Source organism: Ahaetulla prasina, chromosome 10, assembly GCF_028640845.1.
Source record: "Ahaetulla prasina isolate Xishuangbanna chromosome 10, ASM2864084v1, whole genome shotgun sequence".
NCBI classification, from domain to species: Eukaryota; Metazoa; Chordata; class Lepidosauria; order Squamata; family Colubridae; genus Ahaetulla; species Ahaetulla prasina.
In genome coordinates, this window is record NC_080548.1 from 29,707,868 (window position 1) to 29,728,700 (window position 20,833).

At 48.4% G+C, this 20,833-nt stretch overlaps 1 protein-coding gene across 1 annotated transcript in view; it reads right to left on the minus strand.

Annotated features, from left to right (window-relative positions):
• BCAM (basal cell adhesion molecule (Lutheran blood group)) overlaps window positions 1–18,352 on the minus strand; it is a 93,044-nt gene extending 74,692 nt beyond the window's left edge. The window contains exon 1 of the mRNA XM_058195689.1: window positions 18,222–18,352. Coding sequence (XP_058051672.1) covers window positions 18,222–18,297 — 76 coding nt within the window. The 5' untranslated portion in view covers window positions 18,298–18,352. The remainder of the gene's footprint in view (window positions 1–18,221) is intronic.
• Window positions 18,353–20,833: the final 2,481 nt, after the last annotated feature.

Genomic DNA, 20,833 nt, shown 5'->3' on the forward strand with positions numbered 1-20,833 from the left:
AGGGAATTATTTGTTTAGCAGAGTGATGGCCTTCGGGAAAAAACTGTTCTTGTGTCTAGTTGTTCTGGTGTGCAGTGCTCTATAGCTGCTTTTGAGGGTAGGAGTTGAAACAGTTTATGTCCTGGATGCGAGGGATCTGCAAATATTTTCACGGCCCTCTTCTTGATTCGTGCAGTATACAGGTCCTCAATGGAAGGCAGGTTGGTAGCAATTATTTTTTCTGCAATTCTAATTATCCTCTGAAGTCTGTGTTTTTCTTGTTGGGTTGCAGAACCGAACCAGACAGTTATAGAGGTGCAAATGACAGACTCAATAATTCCTCTGTAGAATTGGATCACCAGCTCCTTGGGCAGTTTGAGCTACTGAGTTGGCGCAGAAAGAACATTCTTTGTTGTCCTTTTAATGATGTTTTTGATGTTAGCTGTCCATTTGAGATCATATGATAGAACCCAGAAATTTGAAGGTTTCTACTGTTGATACTGTGTTGTCAAGTATTGTGAGAGGTGGGAGTATGGAAGGGTTTCTCCTAAAGTCTACCACCATTTCTACGGTTTTGAGTGTGTTCAGTTCCAGATTGTTTTGGTTGCACCACAAGGCTAGTCGTTCGACCTCTCGTCTATATGCGGATTCGTCATTGTCTCGAATGAGACCGATCACTGTTGTGTTATCTGCGAACTTCAGTAGCTTAACAGATGGATCATTGGAGATGCAGTCATTGGTATACAGAGAGAAGAGAAGTGGGGAGAGCACACAGCCTTGGGGTGCCCCTGTGCTAATTGTACAGGTATTTGATGTGATCTTGCTTAGCTTCACCTGCTGCTTCCTGTTTGTTAGGAAGCAGCAGGTGAAGATTAGAGACATATCAACTGCAATGATTCACTTAACAATTGTGGTGGATTCGTTTAACGACCAGATTACTAACTTATCGACTGCAGTGCTTAACAATTGTGGCAAAACTTACTGCCTCGTTTCACAACAGAAACCTGGGGCTCGATTATGGTCGTACGTTGAGGGCTACCTGTATTCTACCTTATTTTTTAAAAAAAATCAAAAAACCCTGAAGAACAATTCCAAATAACTTCCACGGCACGGATACTCCAACGGCTTTCCCTACTCTCAGCTCCTGCCTTTCGTGAGAAAAGCCGGTGGAACAAAATGCCAGCTATGAATAGTTTTGCCCTTGGGGGCTGGAGAGGGGATGCCCTAAACGTCCAGAGGGTCTAAAAAAAGACCCCGGTCCAGAAATAGCCAAGGCCCAGGACCGTCGCCAGGGCTTCGCTTGGGATGAAAAGCAAAGTCAATCCTGCAAGGGCGATTGTTTCTCGGCGGCTCCCAGGCCCGGGACGAGTGTGAGGTCTCCACAGCGCAGCATCGAACCCGGGCAGACACGCTGGGTGCAGCCAGCTCATTAACATGAGGAGAACTGGGGCTTTTGTCTGGGGGTTTAGGGGGTGGGGGTGGCAGATGCCAGTGTTGAGGAATTATTTGTTTAGCAGAGTGATGGCCTTCGGGAAAAAACTGTTCTTGTGTCTAGTTGTTCTGGTGTGCAGTGCTCTATAGCATCGTTTTGAGGGTAGGAGTTGAAACAGTTTATGTCCAGGATGCGAGGGATCTGCAAATATTTTCACGGCCCTCTTCTTGATTCGTGCAGTATACAGGTCCTCAATGGAAGGCAAGTTGGTAGCAATTATTTTTTCTGCAGTTCTAATTATCCTCTGAAGTCTGTGTTTTTCTTGTTGGGTTGCAGAACCGAACCAGACAGTTATAGAGGTGCAAATGACAGACTCAATAATTCCTCTGTAGAATTGGATCAGCAGCTCCTTGGGCAGTTTGAGCTTACTCAGTTGGCGCAGAAAGAACATTCTTTGTTGTCCTTTTTTAATGATGTTTTTGATGTTAGCTGTCCGTTTGAGATCTTGCGATATGATAGAACCCAGAAATTTGAAGGTTTCTACTGTTGATACTGTGTTGTCAAGTATTGTGAGAGGTGGGAGTATGGAAGGGTTTCTCCTAAAGTCTACCACCATTTCTACGGTTTTGAGTGTGTTCAGTTCCAGATTGTTTTGGTTGCACCACAAGGCTAGTCGTTCGACCTCTCGTCTATATGCGGATTCGTCATTGTCTCTTTTTTTTTCTGTTCAAAAAGTTTTTATTAGTCAAAAAAGGTTTATACAAATACATATCAGGTATGGTAAATTTTCATTTTTCTTATCTAAAATAAGAATTTTACTCAAATTTTTTAACACATACAACAGCCATAAGGCAAGCAGGTGACACGAAGTAGCAAAGTTTGCAAATTTTAAATACGTAATAAAGAAGAGTCAAGAATAAACAGAATATCGTACAAAAGAGAATAAGGAAAACCAACACAATCCCAAATATCTTTATCACTTCCTAGTTTTGGATCTCAGAACTCTGGGTTCAGCCTGACCCAACTCCAGGGCGCAACAGCGGCAGCCTTCAGCCCCATGATCTATAACCTCCCTTCTTCAATTCCTGGGTCATCTGATTCCAGGAAGGCTGTGTTCCTCCACATAGGCCGTAGCCTCCGCAATTGTACTGATTTTTTCGTAATGCCCTCCCGGAAAATCATCAATCCCTCTGGCATCAGCCATCTGAAGCCCACTCCCTTCTGGTACAATTTGCTTGACAAAAATAATATTTCTTTCTTTTTCACGTACCTGTCTGGGAATCTGCCTCAGAATGGCTATCTCCTGCCCCTGTAAATCAGTGCCCCACTCCTATGTTTTCTAAGAATTTCATCTCGTCTCTCTTCTCACAAATTTGACATGAACCTCTCTGGGAACTGCATGCGTGCGTGCATATTAATTAACTCTATAAACTCGATCCACATCCCAATTCATGAAATCAACACCTCTCCCAAGAAATTCTCCCAACAATTTAGTCACAACATCTCTCAAGTCTTCTTGGTCCACTTCTTCCAAATTTTGAAACCGAAGGAAATAAGACATTTTATCCATCTGTAGTCCAAGCACAGCATTGCCTGTCTCCTCTCTTTCTGCACTGCCGCATCTCTCCTCAGACCTTCCACTTTCTGCTTGTTTTCTGCTGAGACTTGTTGAGTATCCTTTAAATCCTTTTGGATAGTCACAATTTCTGCTCTTATTTCCGTTTGGCCTCTTTGCAAATCATCCAGTTTCTTGTCCATGTTGGATAACTTTTCCAAAATTCTCTCCATCTCTCCAGCAGTTGGTTTCTGACCTTTTGCCATTTGAAAAAAAAAAGAATCAAAATCCTCAGGCAAGCACAGTATCCTTGTAATTTCCTCCGGATCCACCAGGGGGCACTCACAGGAGCAACGAGTCCAGAGTACAGTTAGTCAACCAGGAAGCCGAAGGGAAGTGATGTCATCAAAATTCTCATAATGAAGGCGGAAGCTGGACGCCACCACTGTTCCCCAGAAGGAGGGGGCCTCAAACCTTCCTCCTAAATTTCTCCATCACCTCTTCTCTCAGAGCTCCACAAAACCGGTAATCTTCTTATTTTAAGTTCTCCTCTCTCCAGAATAACTCGTGCTCCTTCCAACCGCAGGAGAAAAAACCCCGCACTCCGGAGCAGTCCACTCACGTTTACCGATATTCCTTCCTTCTCCTCCTCAATTCTTCTCCGTTCCCTGTTCACCACCAGGCTGCTGCAGTTATAAATCCAATGCCCGGTGTCACGGGCACAGCAGCAAGCGACGACCAAAATAATGGCAGCGGCCTGTGGCCTCGAACCCGCCGAGCCTGGGGCCGCGCCAGCATCGGTCCCCACAGTCCTGTATGTCGGCTGGGAGACCCTGGCGGCGAGGTCCGTGCGGCAGGTGTCCTTTTCGGAACACCTGGCCCCTGGGGGCCTCGGCGGCGGCCGGATTCGGGCGCTGGAGGCAGGAGAAGCCTTCCAGACGTCCGTTGCCGCTGGATACCGGAAGTCGTCCTCCGATTCGTCATTGTCTCGAATGAGACCGATCACTGTTGTGTTATCTGCGAACTTCAGTAGCTTAACAGATGGATCATTGGAGATGCAGTCATTGGTATACAGAGAGAAGAGAAGTGGGGAGAGCACACAGCCTTGGGGTGCCCCTGTGCTAATTGTACAGGTATTTGATGTGATCTTGCTTAGCTTCACCTGCTGCTTCCTGTTTGTTAGGAAGCAGCAGGTGAAGATTAGAGACATATCAACTGCAATGATTCACTTAACAATTGTGGTGGATTCGTTTAACGACCAGATTACTAACTTATCGACTGCAGTGCTTAACAATTGTGGCAAAACTTACTGCCTCGTTTCACAACAGAAACCTGGGGCTCGATTAGGAATAGGAATAGGAATAGAATAGAATAGAATAGAAATAAAACAGTAAGAATAGAATAGAATAGGAATAGGAATAGGAATAGAATAGAATAGAATAGAATAGAAATAAAACAGTAAGAATAGAATAGAATAGGAATAGGAATAGGAATAGAATAGAATAGAATAGAATAGAATAGAATAGAATAGAATAGAATAGAATAGAATAGAATAGAAATAAAACAGTAAGAATAGAATAGAATAGGAATAGGAATAGGAATAGGAATAGGAATAGGAATAGGAATACCTTGGCAACTTTAAAGCCTGGAGGACTTCAACTCCCAGAATTCCCCAGCCAGCAAAGCTCTGCTCTAGAACGGATGGGGAACTATGGCCCCCTTTATGACTTCTGAACGTCAACTCCCAGAATTCCTAGTTTGGAGTAGGAATTCTGGGAGTTGAAGTCCTCAAGGCTTAAAGTTGCCAAGGTTGGAGACCCCTGGTCTAGAAAAGGGGTGGGGAACTATGGCCCCTATATCAGGGGTCTCCAACCTTGGCAACTTTAAGCCTTGAGGATTTCAGCTCCCAGAATTCATCAGCCAGCTTTGCTTTGCTGGCTGAGGAACTCTGGGAGTTGAAGTCCACAAGTCTTAAAGTTGCCAAGGTTGGAGACCCCTGCTCTACAGCCCAACGTTGAGGGACCTTATAAATCCAGATTCTGTGATGATGGCAATTGTAGGTACCCCAAAGCCTAGAGATGATCTCCTTGGAATCCATTCGACCAAATTTAATAGGAATAGAAATGCTGGAATCATCTCTAGCCAACCTTCACCGTCCCCAGCTGTGCCAAGCCTCCCCCCCCCCCCCCCGACTTTTTTTAAAAAAGCCTGAATTTCTCCTGGCTGATTTGACAAGGTGCCACGCTTGGGCAGACAGGCACAATGCAGGGAAGGGGCCGGAGACACGGGAGAGAGGGGAGGAGGAGGAGGCAGGGAGGGAAGGAGGGAAGGAAGGAAGGAGAGAAAGAAAGAAGGAAGGAAGGAAGAAAAGAAGGAAGGAAGGAAGGAAGGAAGGAAGGAAGGAAGGAAGGAAGGAAGGAAGGAAGGGGAGGAAAGAAGGGAGGGAGGGAAGGAGGGAAGGAAGGAAGGAGAGAAGGAAGGAAGGAAGGAAGGAAGGGGAGGAAAGAAGGAGGGAAGGAAGGGGAAGAAGGAAGGAGGGAGGGAGAAAAGGAAGGAGAGAAAGAAAGAAAGAAAGAAAGAAAGAAAGAAAGAAAGAAAGAAAGAAAGAAAGAAAGAAAGGAGGGAGGGAGGGAGGAGGGAGGGAGGAGGGAGGAGGAGGAGAGAGGAAGGAAGGAAGGAAGGAAGGAAGGGAGGAAAGAAGGAGGGAGGAAGGAGGAAGGAAGGAAGGAGAGAAGGAAAGAAGGAAGGGAAGAAGGAAGGAGGGAGGAGAAAGAAAGAAAGAAAATAGACAAAAGAAAGGAAGAAAGAAAGAAAGAAAGAAAGAAAGAAAGAAAGAAAGAAAGAAAGGAGGGAGGGAGGGAGGGAGGAGGGAGAGGAAGGAAGGAAGGAAGGAAGGAAGGAAGGAAGGAAGGAAGGAAGGAAGGAAGGGGAGGAAAGAAGGGAGGGAGGGAAGAAGGGAAGGAAGGAAGGAGAGAAAGAAGGAAGGAAGGAAAGAAGGAAGGAAGGAAGGGGAGGAAAGAAGGAGGGAAGGAAGGAGGAAAGGAAGGAAGGGGAAGAAGGAAGGAGGGAGGGAGAGAAGGAAGGAGAGAAAGAAAGAAAGAAAGAAAGAAAGAAAGAAAGAAAGAAAGAAAGAAAGAAAGAAGGAGGGAAGGAGGGAGGAGGAGGAGGAGGAGAGGAAGGAAGGAAGGAAGGAAGGAAGGGAGGAAAGAAGGAGGAGGAAGGAGGGAAGGAAGGAAGGAGAGAAGGAAGGAAGGAAGGAAGGAAGGAGGAAAGAAGGAGGGAAGGAAGGGAAGAAGGAAGGAGGAGGAGAAAAGGAAGGAGAAGAAAGAAAGAAAGAAAGAAAGAAAGAAAGAAAGAAAGAAAGAAAGAAAGAAAGGAGGGAGGAGGAGGAGGGAGGAGAGGAGAGGAAGGAAGGAAGGAAGGAAGGAAGGGAGGAAAGAAGGGAGGAGGGAAGGAGGGAAGGAAGGAAGGAGAGAAGGAAAGAAGGAAGGAAGAAGGAAGGAGGGAGGAGAAAGAAAGAAAGAAAGAAAGAAAGAAAGAAAGAAAGAAAGAAAGAAAGGAGGAGGAGGGAGGAGGAGGAGGAGGAGGGAGGAGAGGAAGGAAGGAAGGAAGGAAGGAAGGAAGGAAGGAAGGAAGGAAGGGAGGAAAGAAGGAGGAGGAAGGAGGGAAGGAAGGAGAGAAAGAAGGAAGGAAGGAAAGAAGGAAGGAAGGAAGGAAGGGAGGAAAGAAGGAGGGAAGGAAGGAGGAAGGAAGGAAGGAAGAAGGAAGGAGGGAGGAGAGAAGGAAGGAGAGAAAGAAAGAAAGAAAGAAAGAAAGAAGGGAGGAAGGAGGGAGGAGGAGGAGGAGAGGAAGGAAGGAAGGAAGGGGAGGAAAGAAGGAAGGAGGGAGGGAAGGAAGGAAGGAAGGAAGGAAGGAAGGAAGGAGAAAAAGAAGGGAGGGAGGGAGAGGAAGGGAGGGACGGAGGAGAGAAAGAAGGAAGGGAAAGGGAGGAAGGAAGGAGAGAAAGAAGGAGGGAAGGAGCAGGGAAAGGAAGGAAGGAAGGAAGGAAGGAAGGAGCAGGGAAAATCCATAAAACGGGAGTCCCACCGTGGGAGTTTGCATTGTCGAGCTGTGCAATGAAAGAGGCGTGTTTGTGTGGCGGGAACATGTCGGTGCACACCTGAAACCGCAGAAACCCACCTGGAAGGGTCGGTCCAGGAGGCCAGGATGCAAAAAAGGGATGTGGGGGGAGGGGACACACAATAGGGCGGGGGGGGGAGGAGAGGAGGAAGGAAAAGGAGACAAGGCTCTAAAGTCAAATTTTGCAACGTTTGTTCTCCCATTTCTGGCCTTGCCAAACTTTCCACTCGGGCTCCCAAAGTGGCCAAACCGGTTGTGATCGACTGTGATCTTCCCCGCCTGCGGCTAAGAGATGTTATCATGGAAGGGAAGTTGGGGGGGGGTGGGGAGACAGGAGAGCTGTGGGGAGGAAGAGGAAGATGAGGTCGGAGATTTGGCGGGGTTCAGGAGCCGTCAAAAGAAGTCAGGATTTGGCACCGAAACGTGCACTCATCTCAATCTTGTGAGGTAGGACAAGATGAAGAAGCACATCCCAGCGGTCCAGGTGTTCCTCGACTTACAACGGCTCAGTTAGTGACCGTTCCAAGTTACGACGGCCACTGGGGGAAAAAAAATTGACTTAACAAATGGCGGGAGACGTTGCCAGAAGCCGAAACGTCTCTCCCCAATTATTTTGGGATCACGATCTCCTGCCGCTCAGATGTTTTGCAAGGAAAGGACACAGGTTAGTCCTTGATTTACGACAGTTCCTTCAGTGACAGTTCCTTCAACGCCCTACGGCGTTGGGAAAAAAGGGATCTGTGATTGTTTTCCACACTTTAGCAGCCACCCTATGGGTCACGTGATCAAAATTCAAACGCTCGGGCAACCGACTCGTATTTGTGACGGTCGCAGTGTCCCGAGGACAGGGAATGAGCTTCTGCGACCTTCCCGTGAGCCGAGTCAATGGGGAAGCCAGAGTCATTTAACAATTTGGGTTACCAACTTAACAACTGGAATGATTCACTTAACGACCGCAGCAAGAAAAAGTCGTAAAATGGGGGCAAAGCTCGCTTAAGCAAATGTCTCGCTTTGCCACAGAAATCTTATGGTCGTTAAGCCGAGGCCTACCTGCAGTAGCTCTTTATCTTTATTATAAAAATTATATTATAAAAATTATATTAACAGAATCGTGCAAATCAGAAAGTACCTCTCCCTCAATCCTCACTTTTACGACCTCAGAAACTAGGGAGGGTCCTTTTTTTTGGGAGACGTTTGCCACGCCCCTTTTTCTTCTCTGGGCTCTGCTCCCTCTTATCTGACCGCTGCCTACTCTAGGTTCTATCATATCGCAAGATCTCAAATGGACAGCTAACATCAAAAACATCATTAAAAAAGGACAACAAAGAATGTTCTTTCTGCGCCAACTCAGTAAGCTCAAACTGCCCAAGGAGCTGCTGATCCAATTCTACAGAGGAATTATTGAGTCTGTACTCTGCACCTCTATAACTGTCTGGTTCGGTTCTGCAACCCAATAAGACAGGCACAGACTTCAGAGGGTAATTAGAACTGCAGAAAAAACAATTGCTACCAACCTGCCTTCCACGGAGGACCTGTATACTGCACGAATCAAGAAGAGGGCCGTGAAAATATCTACAGACCCCTCGCATCCTGGACATAAACTGTTTCAACTCCTACCCTCAAAACGACGCTATAGAGCACTGCACACCAGAACAACTAGACACAAGAACAGTTTTTTCCCGAAGGCCATCACTCTGCTAAACAAATAATTCCCTCAACAGTGTCAGACTATTTACTGAATCTGCACTACTATTAATCGTTTCATAGTTCCCATCACCAATCTCTTTCCACTTATGACTGTATGACTATAACTTGTTGCTGGCAATCCTTATGATTTATATTGATATATTGACCATCAATTGTGTTGTAAATGTTGTACCTTGATGAACGTATCTTTTCTTTTATGTACACTGAGAGCATCTGCACCAAGACAAATTCCTTGTGTGTCCAATCACACTTGGCCAATAAAATTCTATTCTATTCTATTCTATGTCTCTTCCTCCTACCTGCCAAGGTCTTTCCCGCACACCATTAGACAGGTAGTCCTCGACGTACGGCCACAACTGAGTCCAACACCTCCGTTGCTAAGCAAGACAGTTCTTCAGCGAGCTTTGCTCCATGTCACGACCTTTCTTCCCACGGTTGTTAAGCGAATCACTTGCAGTGAAGTTAGTAACACGGTCGTTAAACGAATCTGGCTTCCCCTTGGACTTTACTCTGTCAGAAGGGCATGGCTTGACGCCACGATACCGCAACCGTCATAAACCTGAGTCAATTGCCAAGCGTCTGAGTTTTGATCACATGACAACGGATGCGGCCACGGTCGTTAAGTGGGAAAAATGGCCATAACTCCCAGCCAGCCAGGCCAAATTTGGCAACGTTGAGAAACACTCATCTACAGACTCATCCCATATATTGTGGACTCCTGATCCTCAGTCAGAGGCCACCGACCGGATCTTTTTCAGCAGTGGTGGTATTCAACCGGTTCGGGCAAACCGGTAGCGGCAGCTACGAGAGGCTCTGCCCACTTGCCCAGACATCATCACGTCCCGTTTTTGACCCTCTGCGCATGCGCGGAAGGCGCACACTCACATTTGCGAACCGGTAGCAAAGGTACGTGAATACCACCCTTGTTTTTCACTAAGCCGCCCCGGGGAATTCTGGGAGTTGGAGTCCACCCATCTTAAAGTGGCCAAGCTATTAAGAGACAATCTTGCGCAGCTCATGGTTCATTGAGAAGCCGTGTCCGGCTCTCTTTTCCTTACCACCAGCCAAGTTCTTTGCTGAACAGGATCCAAAGCAATTTGCACACCGACCTCGGGCGTTGCTGGTTGCAGCTGGCAGTGCTACCGGAATCGCATTTGCCCCACTGCCAAGCTTGGCTCAAGCGAGAAAGGAGCCCCTCGCTTGAATTGACTTGCACACTCTTCCCCTCAACTCCCCAAAAAATGGGGGGGGGGGCGTTTTCTCATTTGACTTCAGTAACAGACTTATTAATGCCTGGAATGCACTACCTGACTCTGTGGTCTCTTCCCAAAATCCCCAAAGCTTTAACCAAAAACTGTCTACTGTTGACCTCACCCCATTCCTAAGAGGTCCGTAAGGGGCGTGCATAAGAGCACAAGAGTGCCTACCGTTCCTTTCCTATTGTTTCCTTTCGTTATATCCAAATAATATAGTTATTACATACTCATACTTACAGATATGCTTATATATTGTATAGTTATTTCATGCTTATGCTTATATACACTGTTGTGGACAAACAAACAAATAAATAAATACATTTCTGGTTCCCAAAGCCAAAATCTAGCAACCCCACACTTCATATCTAGCGGGAAAATGATAGCGGTTGTAGGGGGAGGGACATGATACCAGCATTCCAGTATCGGAGGGGCTGCCACAAAGAAGATTTGGGGGGTCAACTTATTTTCCAAAGCCCCAGAAGGCGGGACGAGAAGCAGTGGATGGAAACTAACCAAGGAGAGAAGCAACCTGGGACTAAAGAGAAACTTCTTAACGGCCAGGACAATTCACTGGTGGAACAACTTGCCAATTGTGGGTGTTCCGTCACTGGTTGTTTTTAAGAAGAGACTGGACAGTCACTTGTCTGAAACGGTATAGGGTCTCCTGCTTGAGCAGGGGGCTGGACTAGAAGACCTCCAAGGTCCCTTTCAGCTCTATTCTCATCCCAATTCCCTTTATCCCCTGAGAATCAAACCGAGTGTCACTCTTGAGTCTTGCAGACTCCTTTTGAAAACAAGCCGCCCCTAAGCATGGGAATCTTTTCTTGCAACCACAAAACTGCAATTCCTCCATATTCCTCCAATTCCTCTAATTCCTCTATTGCTTAACACAATGTAAGCCGCCCTGAGTCTTCGGAGAAGGGCGGGATATAAATTCAAATTTTTTAAAAAAAGGGATAAGAAACATTGCATAAAACAGATGCGTCCAATACCCTTTCGAGAGAACCCCTTAGAGCAGGGGTCTCCAAACGTGGGAACTTTTAAGACTTGTGGACTTCAACTCCCAGAATTCCCCAGCCTGCCATCTCTCTCTCTCTCCCTCCCTCCCCCCCCCTCTCTCTCTCCCATACACACACACACACACACACAGCTGCAAACCTACACTCCCCTTTGCCAAGGGCCCAAATGTTGATCGTGTGAATTTTGGAGATGCTGTGACGCAAGGGGTGAAAATCCGGAGAACTGGCAAATACCACCTCTGGCTGGCGCCAGAGTAGGCTGGGAATGGAGATTTTGCAATATCCTTCCCCCAGGAGTGGGGTTGGGAATGGGGATTTTGCAGTATCCTTCCCCCAGGAGTGGGGTTGGGAATGGGGATTTTGCAGTATCCTTCCCCCAGGAGTGGGGTTGGGAATGGGGATTTTGCAGTATCCTTCCCCCAGGAGTGGGGTTGGGAATGGGGATTTTGCAGTATCCTTCCCCAGCCATGCCCACCAAGTCACGCCCACAGAACCGGTAGTTAAAAAAAATGGATTTCACCACTGCCTACAACTATACAACTATACAGCTACAACCGACGCAAATTACATCCTTTGAGAGATGCCACACCACCTGTGGTGCCCTCTAACCCCTCTCCCCCTACAAACATCCCGTTTTCCTTCCCCACATCTGGAATGGCAACCAGGCCCCGAAGAGCTCTTTCCAGAAGGCAAGGCTGAATCCGAGCACACAACCAAATAAAAGAAGGAAAGGCCGGCCAAATCTGGGGCCCGATCCACTCAACCGCACCTTTGCACAATTTGTGAGTCCCTTTTCTCTCTCCCCCCCCCCTCAATCCACGAACCGCTGACGGCGGCGTCTGAGGCTTATTGAAATCCAATACAACTGACGTCTGCTTGAAGAAAAGCATCAAATACCCTTTCGAGAGAACCCCTTAAAGCAGGGGTCTCCAAACGTGGGAACTTTTTAAGACTTGTGGACTTCAACTCCCAGAGTTCCCCAGCCAGCATGCATGAACTTGGGAGGGGGGATTCTGGGAGTTGTAGTCCACCCATTTTAAAGCAGGCTGGCGGGGGTGGGTGGGTTTCTGGGAGTTGTAGTCCAGCCATCTTAAAGCAGGCTGGCTACGGGGTTCTGGGAGTCCACCCAACTTAAAGTAGGTTGGCCGGGGGATTCTGGGAGTTGGAGTCCATATTAAAGCCGGCCGGCTGAGAGATTGTGGGAACGGAAGGCCACCAATCTTAAAGCTGGGAGGGCTGAGAAATTTGGGGAGTTGTAAGCCTATCTATCTTGAGGGATTTGGGAATTGGGAGTCCACCCATCTTAAAGCAGGCTGGCTGGGGAATTCTGGGAGCTGTAGTCCACCCATCTTAATGCTCGCTGGCATAAAAGGAATTGGGAATTGAAGTCCACCCATTTAAAGCATGCTGGCTGGGGAATTCTCGGAGTTGAAGTGCACAAGTCTTATAAAGTTCCCAAGTTTGGAGGCCCCTGCCTTAAAGCTTAATCATAGGGGCTAGAGACCCTAGCAACGCTCTGCTAGGGACTGGGACTGTCCTTCCCAGCTAAAACCTCTCTCAAACTCTTCCGCTTCGCCAGCATCTAGCCTGGCAAACAAAGATTAAGAAGGACGAGAGAAAAACTCAAGCAAGGAAGGAACAGGAATGCGAGAAGTGCCAGAACTGAACAAACAACCAGCTGGGGCATGTTTAGCTAAGCAGCCATCCGCTCCCTAGAACTCCCAAGCTGGGGAGGGGGGCTTCCCACACTCCCTAACCCTTTCTCCTCAACCTTCCCTTCTGCTCCTTCTCCAGGCAGCTCCTGTGCCAGTCCAGCCTCACTCCCACCACCCTCTCTCTCTCTACCACGCCCAAAGCAGGCTGCCTTGGCATCTGAGGCGCTCCTGTCCATCCGCTGAAATTTGATAAGCTTCTCCTCTCTTTGCATTAGGCGCTGCCATCTGCAAAATTCTAGCCTGCCAGAGAGAGAAAGGGAGGGAGGGAAGGAGAGAGAGAGAGCGGGAGGGAAGGAGAGAGAGAGGGAGGGAGGGAGGGAGAGAGAGAAGAGAGGGGGAGAGAGGGAGAGATGGGGGAGAGAGAGGAAGGGAGGGAGAGAGAGAGAGAGAGAGACAGAGAGAGAGAAAGAGGGAGGGAGAGAGAAAGAGAGAAGAAGAGAGAGAGAGGGAGGGAGAAAGAGAGAGAGAGGGGGGGAGAAAGAGAGAGAGACAAGAGAGGAGGGCGGGAGAGAGAGAGAGAGAGGAGGAGAGAGTGAGAAAGAGAGAAGGAGGGAGAAAGGAGGAGGGAGAGAGAGAGGGAGGAGAGAGAGAGAGAAGGGAGGGAGGGAGAGAGAGGAGGAGGGAGGAGAGAGAGAAGAGAGAAGGGAGGGAGAAAGGAGGAGAGAGAGAGAGAGAGGGAGGAGGAGAGAGGAGGGAGGGATGGAGAGAGAGAGAGAGAGAGGAGGAAGAGGGAGAGAGAGGAGAGAGGAGGGGCAAGAGAGACTGCGTAAGAGACAGGGGAGAGAGAGAGACAGAGAGGAGAGAATAAGAGAGAGAGAGTGAATGAGTGAAAAGAGAGGAGGAAGGAGAGAGAGAGGAGGGAGGAGGGAGGAAGAGGGAGAGAGGAGAGGAGAGAGGAAGGAGGGAGAGAGAGAGAGAGAGAGAGAGGGCAGGAGAGAGAGAGAGGGAGAGAGAGAGAAGAGAGGGAGAGAGGGAGAGAGAGGAGAGAGAGGAGGGAGAAAGGAGAGAGAGAGAGGGAGAGACAGAGAGAGAGACAAGAGAGGAGGGCGGGAGAGAGGGAGAGAGAGGAGGGAGAGAGTGAGAAAGAGAGAAGGAGGGAGAAAGGAGGAGGAGAGAGAGGAGGGAGAGGAGAGAGAAGGAGGGAGGAGAGAGGAGGGAGGGGAGGCGGGAGAGAGGGAGTGAGAGAGAGAGGAGGAGAGAGAAGGAGGGAGAGAGACAGTGAGTGAGAGCGAGAGAGAGGAGGGAGGGATGGAGAGAGAGAAGAGAGAGGGAGGAAGAGGGAGAGAGGGAGAGAGGAGGGGCAAGAGAGACTGCGTAAGAGACAGGGGAGAGAGAGAGACAGAGAGGAGAGAATAAGAGAAGAGAGAGGAATGAGTGAAAAGAGAGGAGGGAAGGGAGGAGAGAGAGAGAGGAGGGAGGAAGGAGAGAGAGAGGAGGGAGGAGGAGAGAGAAGAGAGGGAGAGAGGGAGAGATGGGGGAGAGAGAGGAAGGGAGGGAGAGAGAGAGAGAAGAGAGGGAGGGCAGGAGAGAGGGAGAGAGAGGGAGTGAGAGAGAGAAGAGAGGGAGAGAGGGAGAGAGAGGGAGAGAGGGAGGGAGAGAGGGAGAGAGAGAAGAGAGAGGGAGAGACAGAGAGAGAGAGACAAGAGAGGGAGGGCGGGAGAGAGAGGGAGAGAGAGGAGGGGAGAGAGTGAGAAAGAGAGAAGGGAGGGAGAAAAGGAGGGAGGGAGAGACAGAGCGAGGGAGAGGGAGAGAGAGGGGAGGGAGGGAGGGAGAGGGAGGGAGGGGGAGGGGGGAGAGAGTGAGAAAGAGAGAAGGGAGGGAGAAAGGGAGGGAGAGAGAGAGACAGTGAGTGAGGCGAGAGAGAGGAGGGAGGGATGGAGAGAGAGAGAGAGAGAGGAGGAAGAGGGAGAGAGAGGGAGAGAGGGAGGGGGCAAGAGAGACTGCGTAAGAGACAGGGGGAGAGAGGGAGAGACAGAGAGGGAGAGAATAAGAGAAGAGAGAGTGAATGAGTGAAAAAGAGAGGGAGGGAAAGGGAGGGAGAGAGAGAGAGGGAGGGAGGGAGAAGGAGGGAGGGAGAGAGAGGGGGGGCATCTGTAGGGAACCCCGTGAAAGTGAATTCAATTCTCATGTAACTAAGCCCGACAAAGGTTCTGCTCAGCCATTTTCTGTCCCTTAAAACGACACCTCTGTTTAGATTTTATTTACATTCTTTTTCATCCCTCCTTTATTATTTTTATAAAGAACTTAAGGCGGCGGATATACCTAACGCTCCTTCCTCGTCCTGTTTTCCCTATAACAACAACCCTGTCAGGGCTCAAAGAAAATGACTGGCCCAAAGTCACCCAGTCAGCTTTCATGACTAAGGCAGGACTAGAACTCACCATCCCCTGGTGATTGGTCCAAAGTCACCCAGCTGGCCTAAGGCATGCTAGAACTCACTGTCTCCCGGTGATTGACTCAAAGACACCCAGCCCGCTTCGTGCCCAAGGCAGCGCTAGAACTCACGGTCTCCTGTTTTCTAGCCTGGTGCAAGCTTCATTTCAGTTCTTTACTCGAGTCCTTTGGCCACTTCTTCTCCTTTGTCACGCTCTCCTCCTTCACTCCTCCTTTCCTTACAAAGGGATTTTTTTTCCCTCCAGAAGTAAAAAGTTGCAGAAGCTCCTGAGTTGTCCCTTCCAGAGGGTTGCAAGCTAGCCTTGAAAAGCTAAGCCTGCTGTCTACAGCAAAAGGTTATCATTTAATCCTGGAGCCGGACCACTGTTCGAAGGATGGAGAAGGCTGCCAAATCCAAGCAGGGTGGCAGGAATTAATACTTGCACCGGACTAGTCAACCACAAATTAAACCCTACACCAGATGTATCCAAGCTGGGCAACTTGAAGACTTGCGGACTTCAAATCCCAGAATTCCCCAGCCAGCATTCATGTCTTCATCCATTTGTATATTATATACAAAGTCAACTTATTGCCCCCAACAATCTGGGTCCTCATTTTACCTACCTTATAAAGGATGGAAGGCTGAGTCAACCTTGGGCCTGGTGGGACTAGAACCTGCAGTAATTGCAAGCAGCTGCTGTTAATAACAGACTGTCTTACCAGTCTGAGCCACAGAGGCCCTACTGTGGCTGGTTGACTTTGGGCCAATCACCAGGAGACGGTGAGTTCTAGTCCTCCCTTAGGCATGAAAGTAGGTTGGGTGACTTTGGGCCAATCACTAGGAGACAGCGAGTTCTAGTGCTGCCTTAGGCACAAAGCCAGCTGGGTGACTTTGGGCCAATCACCAGGAGACGGGTGAGTTCTAGTCCTCCCTTAGGCCTGAAAGTTGGCTGGGTGACTTTGGCCCAATCACCAGGAGACGGTGAGTTCTAGTCCTCCCTTAGGCCTGAAAGTTGGCTGGGTGACTTTGGGCCAATCACTCGGAGACAGTGAGTTCTAGTGCTGCCTTAGGCACAAAGCCGGCTGGGTGACTTTGGGCCAATCACCAGGAGACGGGTGAGTTCTAGTCCTCCCTTAGGCATGAAAGTTGGTTGGGTGACTTTGGGCCAATCACCAGGAGACTGTGAGTTCTAGTCCCGCCTCAAACATGAAAGCTAGCTGGGTGACTTTGGGCCAATCACCAGGAGACAGTGAGTTCTAGTGCTGCTTTAGGCACGAAGCTGGCTGGGTGACTTTGGGCCAATCACCAGGAGACGGTGAATTCTAGTCCTCCCTTAGGCCTGAAAGCCGGCTGGTTGACTTTGGGCCAATCACCAGGAGACGGGTGAGTTCTAGTCCTCCCTTAGGCATGAAAGTTGGCTGGATGACTTTGGGCCAATCACCAGGAGATGGTGATTCTGGGAGTTGAAGTCCACAAGTCTTTAAATCACCCAGCGTGGATACCCCTACCCTACACAAAGCAGGTGCCGCTGGTATTTCTTTCTTCAAATGCTGCCCACTTCTGTCTCCCGTCAGGGTGGCAAGTTCGGGGGGGGGGGGGGGAACTCACCTCTGCCTCTTAACCCTTGCCCCTCCTGTGCCCTCACCTACCCACCCACCCCTCTGCAGCCCTTCCCCGCAAAATTCATCTGTATGAAGCTATGGCATCACTATATAAACCCCGCAAAGGGTGGGGTTGGGTGGGGATGACTGGTATAAGAAGGGCCCAGTCATCGCTTAGCAGTAGGGAGCTGGTAAGAACCGTAGCCTTAGGGGGAAGGAGATGAGGGAGGGGCAGGAGAGGGCGGTAAGGGAGGGGGAGGTCAGGCATCCTGTGCTACTTCTCTTTATCCCTTCATTGGGAGCCTGGGGGTAGAGAACTAAATGGGGTTTTATAGAAGGCCACAGCCCCATGCCAGCCAATGCCAGGGGGAAAATATCAATGAGGTGAGTGGAGGGAAGGGACCCACAGGTCGTCCTCGACTTACGACAGCTCACTTAGTGACCGTGCAAAGTTACAACGGCACAGAAAAAGTTGACTTATGACCGGGTTTTTTTTCAGACTTCAACAGCCACTGCAGCATCCTCACGCTGGATCAAAATTCAGACGCTCGGCAAACGGACTCCTATTTAACCACGACTGCAGTGTCCCGGGGTTACGCGATCCCCCCCCTTCGCTTTGGAGAAGTGAAGTCAATTGGGCGGGGGGGGGAACCAGATTCACTTAACGACCGGGTTCCTAACGTAACAATTGCACTTGGCAAGAGAAGCCGTACAATGGGACAAAACCGACTTAACTGACGCCTCTCTCTCTCTCTCTCTCTCTTAGCAACAGAAATGTAGGGCTCAATTACGGTCGTAAGTTGAGGATCACCTACAAAAGAGAAATACTTCTTTTGTCTTTGTCTTTAAGTCCTCTATTCGAAATCTGGAATCTCTCTCCTTTTGTCACAATTTCTCCCTGCAACTATTACACCCACCCACCCCGCCATCGCCTTCCCCTCCTCCACATTCGAATCCAGATCTTCGGAGCTGGGAAATGGGGCTGGGGGTCAGAGGGAAAGACCCGTCCCTGGCTGGGGAGCTTCGTGGACCCCAAAGGAGGTGAGTTGCAAAGCAAGAGAGAGAGAGAGAGAGAAAAAACAAGCCAAAGTCCGAAATCTACAATTCCCAGAATCTCCCCCATCCCCTTCCCAGACCCCAGACTCTTGATTGAGCGCGAGGGGCTTTGTCCCCCAAGGAAGGCGGGTCCAGGTGATCCCCCCTCCCCACCAAAAAACCCGGAGACTTTTCAGAAAGAAAGAAAGAAAGAGGGGGGGGTCTCCTCAAAGGAGAAAACGAGGAGCCGCGATCGGGGCAGGAGAACGGCAGGTGGATGGCAAACCTTCCCTGCGCTTTGCAAGAGGCAGCAGCCAAGCGGGCGGGATTTGCACCCGGCGCCGCTCGGTAAGAGTCCGGCTGGACGGCCAGAGGAGGGCTTGGGGGGCGGGGAGGTTTTTTTTGGGGGGGGATCCCGCCGCCCCTTACCTGGCCAGGCGAGCAGGCAGAGCCCCGCCAAGAGGCCGGCGAGACGGAGCGCCTTGCAGAGACCGCCGCTGCCCATGATCCGCGCCCGCTGCAAGTCGACGCCGACACTGGAGCCGCCGCCGCTCGCTCGCTCCTGCCCCGCCCGCCCCCCGGCCCGCCCTCCGGTGGCTCAGCCCAATCCCCGGCCGCCCCCAACCCCTCGCCCCGGGAGGAAGGGGGGCCGAGGGAGGGGCGCAGGGAAGGAGAGGCAGGGGGGGCCCCCGAGAGCTCGCTCTCTTTCTTTCTTTCTTTCTTTCTCTTCTTTCATTCTTCCTTTCTTTTCTTTCTTTCTTTTCTTTCTTTCTTTCTCTCTTCTTTCTTGCTCTCTTCTTTTTCTTTCTTTCTTTCTTTCTCTTTCTTTCTTCTTTCTTGCTCTCTCTTCTTTTTTCTTTCTTCCTTCCTTTCTTTTCTTTCATTCCTTCTCTTCTCTTCTTTCTCTTCTTTCTTTCTTTCTTCTTCTCTTTCATTCTTCCTTTCTTTCTTTCATTCCTTCTTTCTCTTCTTTTCTTCTTCTTCTTTCTTTCTCTTCTTTCTCTTTCTCTTCTTTCTTTCTTTCTTTCTCTCTTCTTTCTTTCTCTCTCTTCTTTCTTTCTTCCTTCCTTTCTTTCTTTCATTCCTTCTTTCTTTCTCTTCTTTTCTTCTTCTTTCTCTTCTTTCTTTCTCTTTCTCTTTCTTCCTTTCTTTCTTTCTTTCTCTCTTCTTTCTCTCTCTTCTTTCTTTCTTCCTTCCTTTCTTTCTTTCATTCCTTCTTTCTTTCTCTTCTTTCTCTTCTTCTTCTTTCTCTTCTTTCTCTTTCTCTTCTTTCTTTCTTTCTCTCTTCTTTCTTTCTCTCTCTTCTTTCTTTCTTCCTTCCTTTCTTTCTTTCATTCCTTCTTTCTTTCTCTTCTCTTCTTCTTTCTTTCTTTCTTTCTTTCTTTCTTTCTTCCTTTCTTTCTCTTCTTTCTCTTCTTTCTTTCTTTCTTCTCTTCTTTCTTCTTCTTCTTTCTTTCTTCTTTCTCTTTCTTCTTCCTTCCTTTCTTTCTTTCTTCCTTTCTTTCTTTCTTTCTTCCTCTTCTTTCTCTCCTCTCCTCTCCTCTCCTCTCCTCTCCTCTCCTCTCTCCTCTCTCCTCCTCCTCCTCCTCTCCTCTCTCCTCTCTCCTCTCCTCTTCCTCTCTCTCTCCTCCTCTCTCCTCTCTTCTTTTCTTCCTTCCTTCCTTCTTTCTCTTCCTTCTCTTTCTCTTTCTCTTCTCTTTCTCTCTCTTCTTTCTTCTTCTTCCTTCCTTTCTTTCTCCTTCTTTCTCTCTTCTTTCTTTCTCTTTCTCTTTCTTTCTTTCTTTCTTTCTCTCTTCTTTCTTTCTCTCTCTTCTTTTTCTTTCTTCCTTCCTTTCTTTTCTTTCATTCCTTCTTTCTTTCTCTTTCTTTCTCTTCTTTTTCTTTCTTTCTCTTTCTTTCTCTTCTTTCTTTCTTTCTTTCTTGCTCTCTTTCTCTTCCTTCCTTTCTTTTCTTTCATTCCTTCTTTCTTTCTCTTTCTTTCTTTCTTTCTCTCTTCTTTCTTGCTCTCTCTTCTTTTTCTTCCTTTTTCTTTCTTTTTTCTTTTTCTTTCATTCTCTCTTCTTTCTTTCTTTTTCTTTCTTTTTCTTTTTCTTTTCTCTTTCTCTTCTTTTTCTTTCTTTCTTTCTTTCTTCCTTCATTTTCTTTCATTCTTTCTTTCTCTTTCTTTCTTTTTCTTTCTTTCTCTCCCTTCTTTCTTTTTCTTTCTCTTCTTTTTCTTTCTCTCTCTTCTTTCTTTTTCTTTCTTCCTTTCTCTTCCTTTTTTCTCTTCCTTGTTCTTTGTCTTTTTTTCTTTCTTTCTTTTCTTTCTCTCATCTTTCAGCCAGGTCATTGTTCCACCCAGTGAAGCCTCACTCAACCCCCACAAACACCCCCGTTAGATGCAGTCTGTGGCCATCAAAAAATCTCCCCTATTTTGCCAAGAGGGTTTTTCCAGTGACCAGAAGGAGGGAGGGAGGAAAGGGAAAGAAAGAAGAAAGAAAAAAAGAAACGAAAAGAAAAGAAGGAAGGAAGGAAGGAAGGAAGGAAGGAAGGAAGGAAGGAAGGAAGGAAGGAAGGGAGGGAGGGAGGGAGGGCAGGCGGGCACTGGTACTGATGATGTTACCTAGTTTGAGTAATGAAACATCTGCAAAAAAACAACAACAACAACCAAGGACCTTTCAAAGGGGTTTCTTTTCATGCCTTTTTTGGCGGTCAACTTTTGCTTTGACTGACATTCAAAAATGCTTTGCAAAAGGCGGCTTATATCAGGATTAGGGTTAAAGTATCTGTACCCAGGTACCATCAAGCTGTGCACGTATTCACATCCAGGAGACGAAGCAGCGGCCCACAGACAGACTGAAATTGTGCGGCTTCACACTTTGCAATGCATGCATGCCCCGCATCAACCCAGTGGGTCCCCCGGACAATGCATCCTATAGTGCAGCCATTCCCCACTTTAACATCCCTGCACTCTCAACATTCCCCAGCCAGCAAGAATTCTGGGAGGTTGAAGGCCGCACATCTTGAAGTTGCCAAGTTTGAGAAAGATTTGCAGGAGTGTG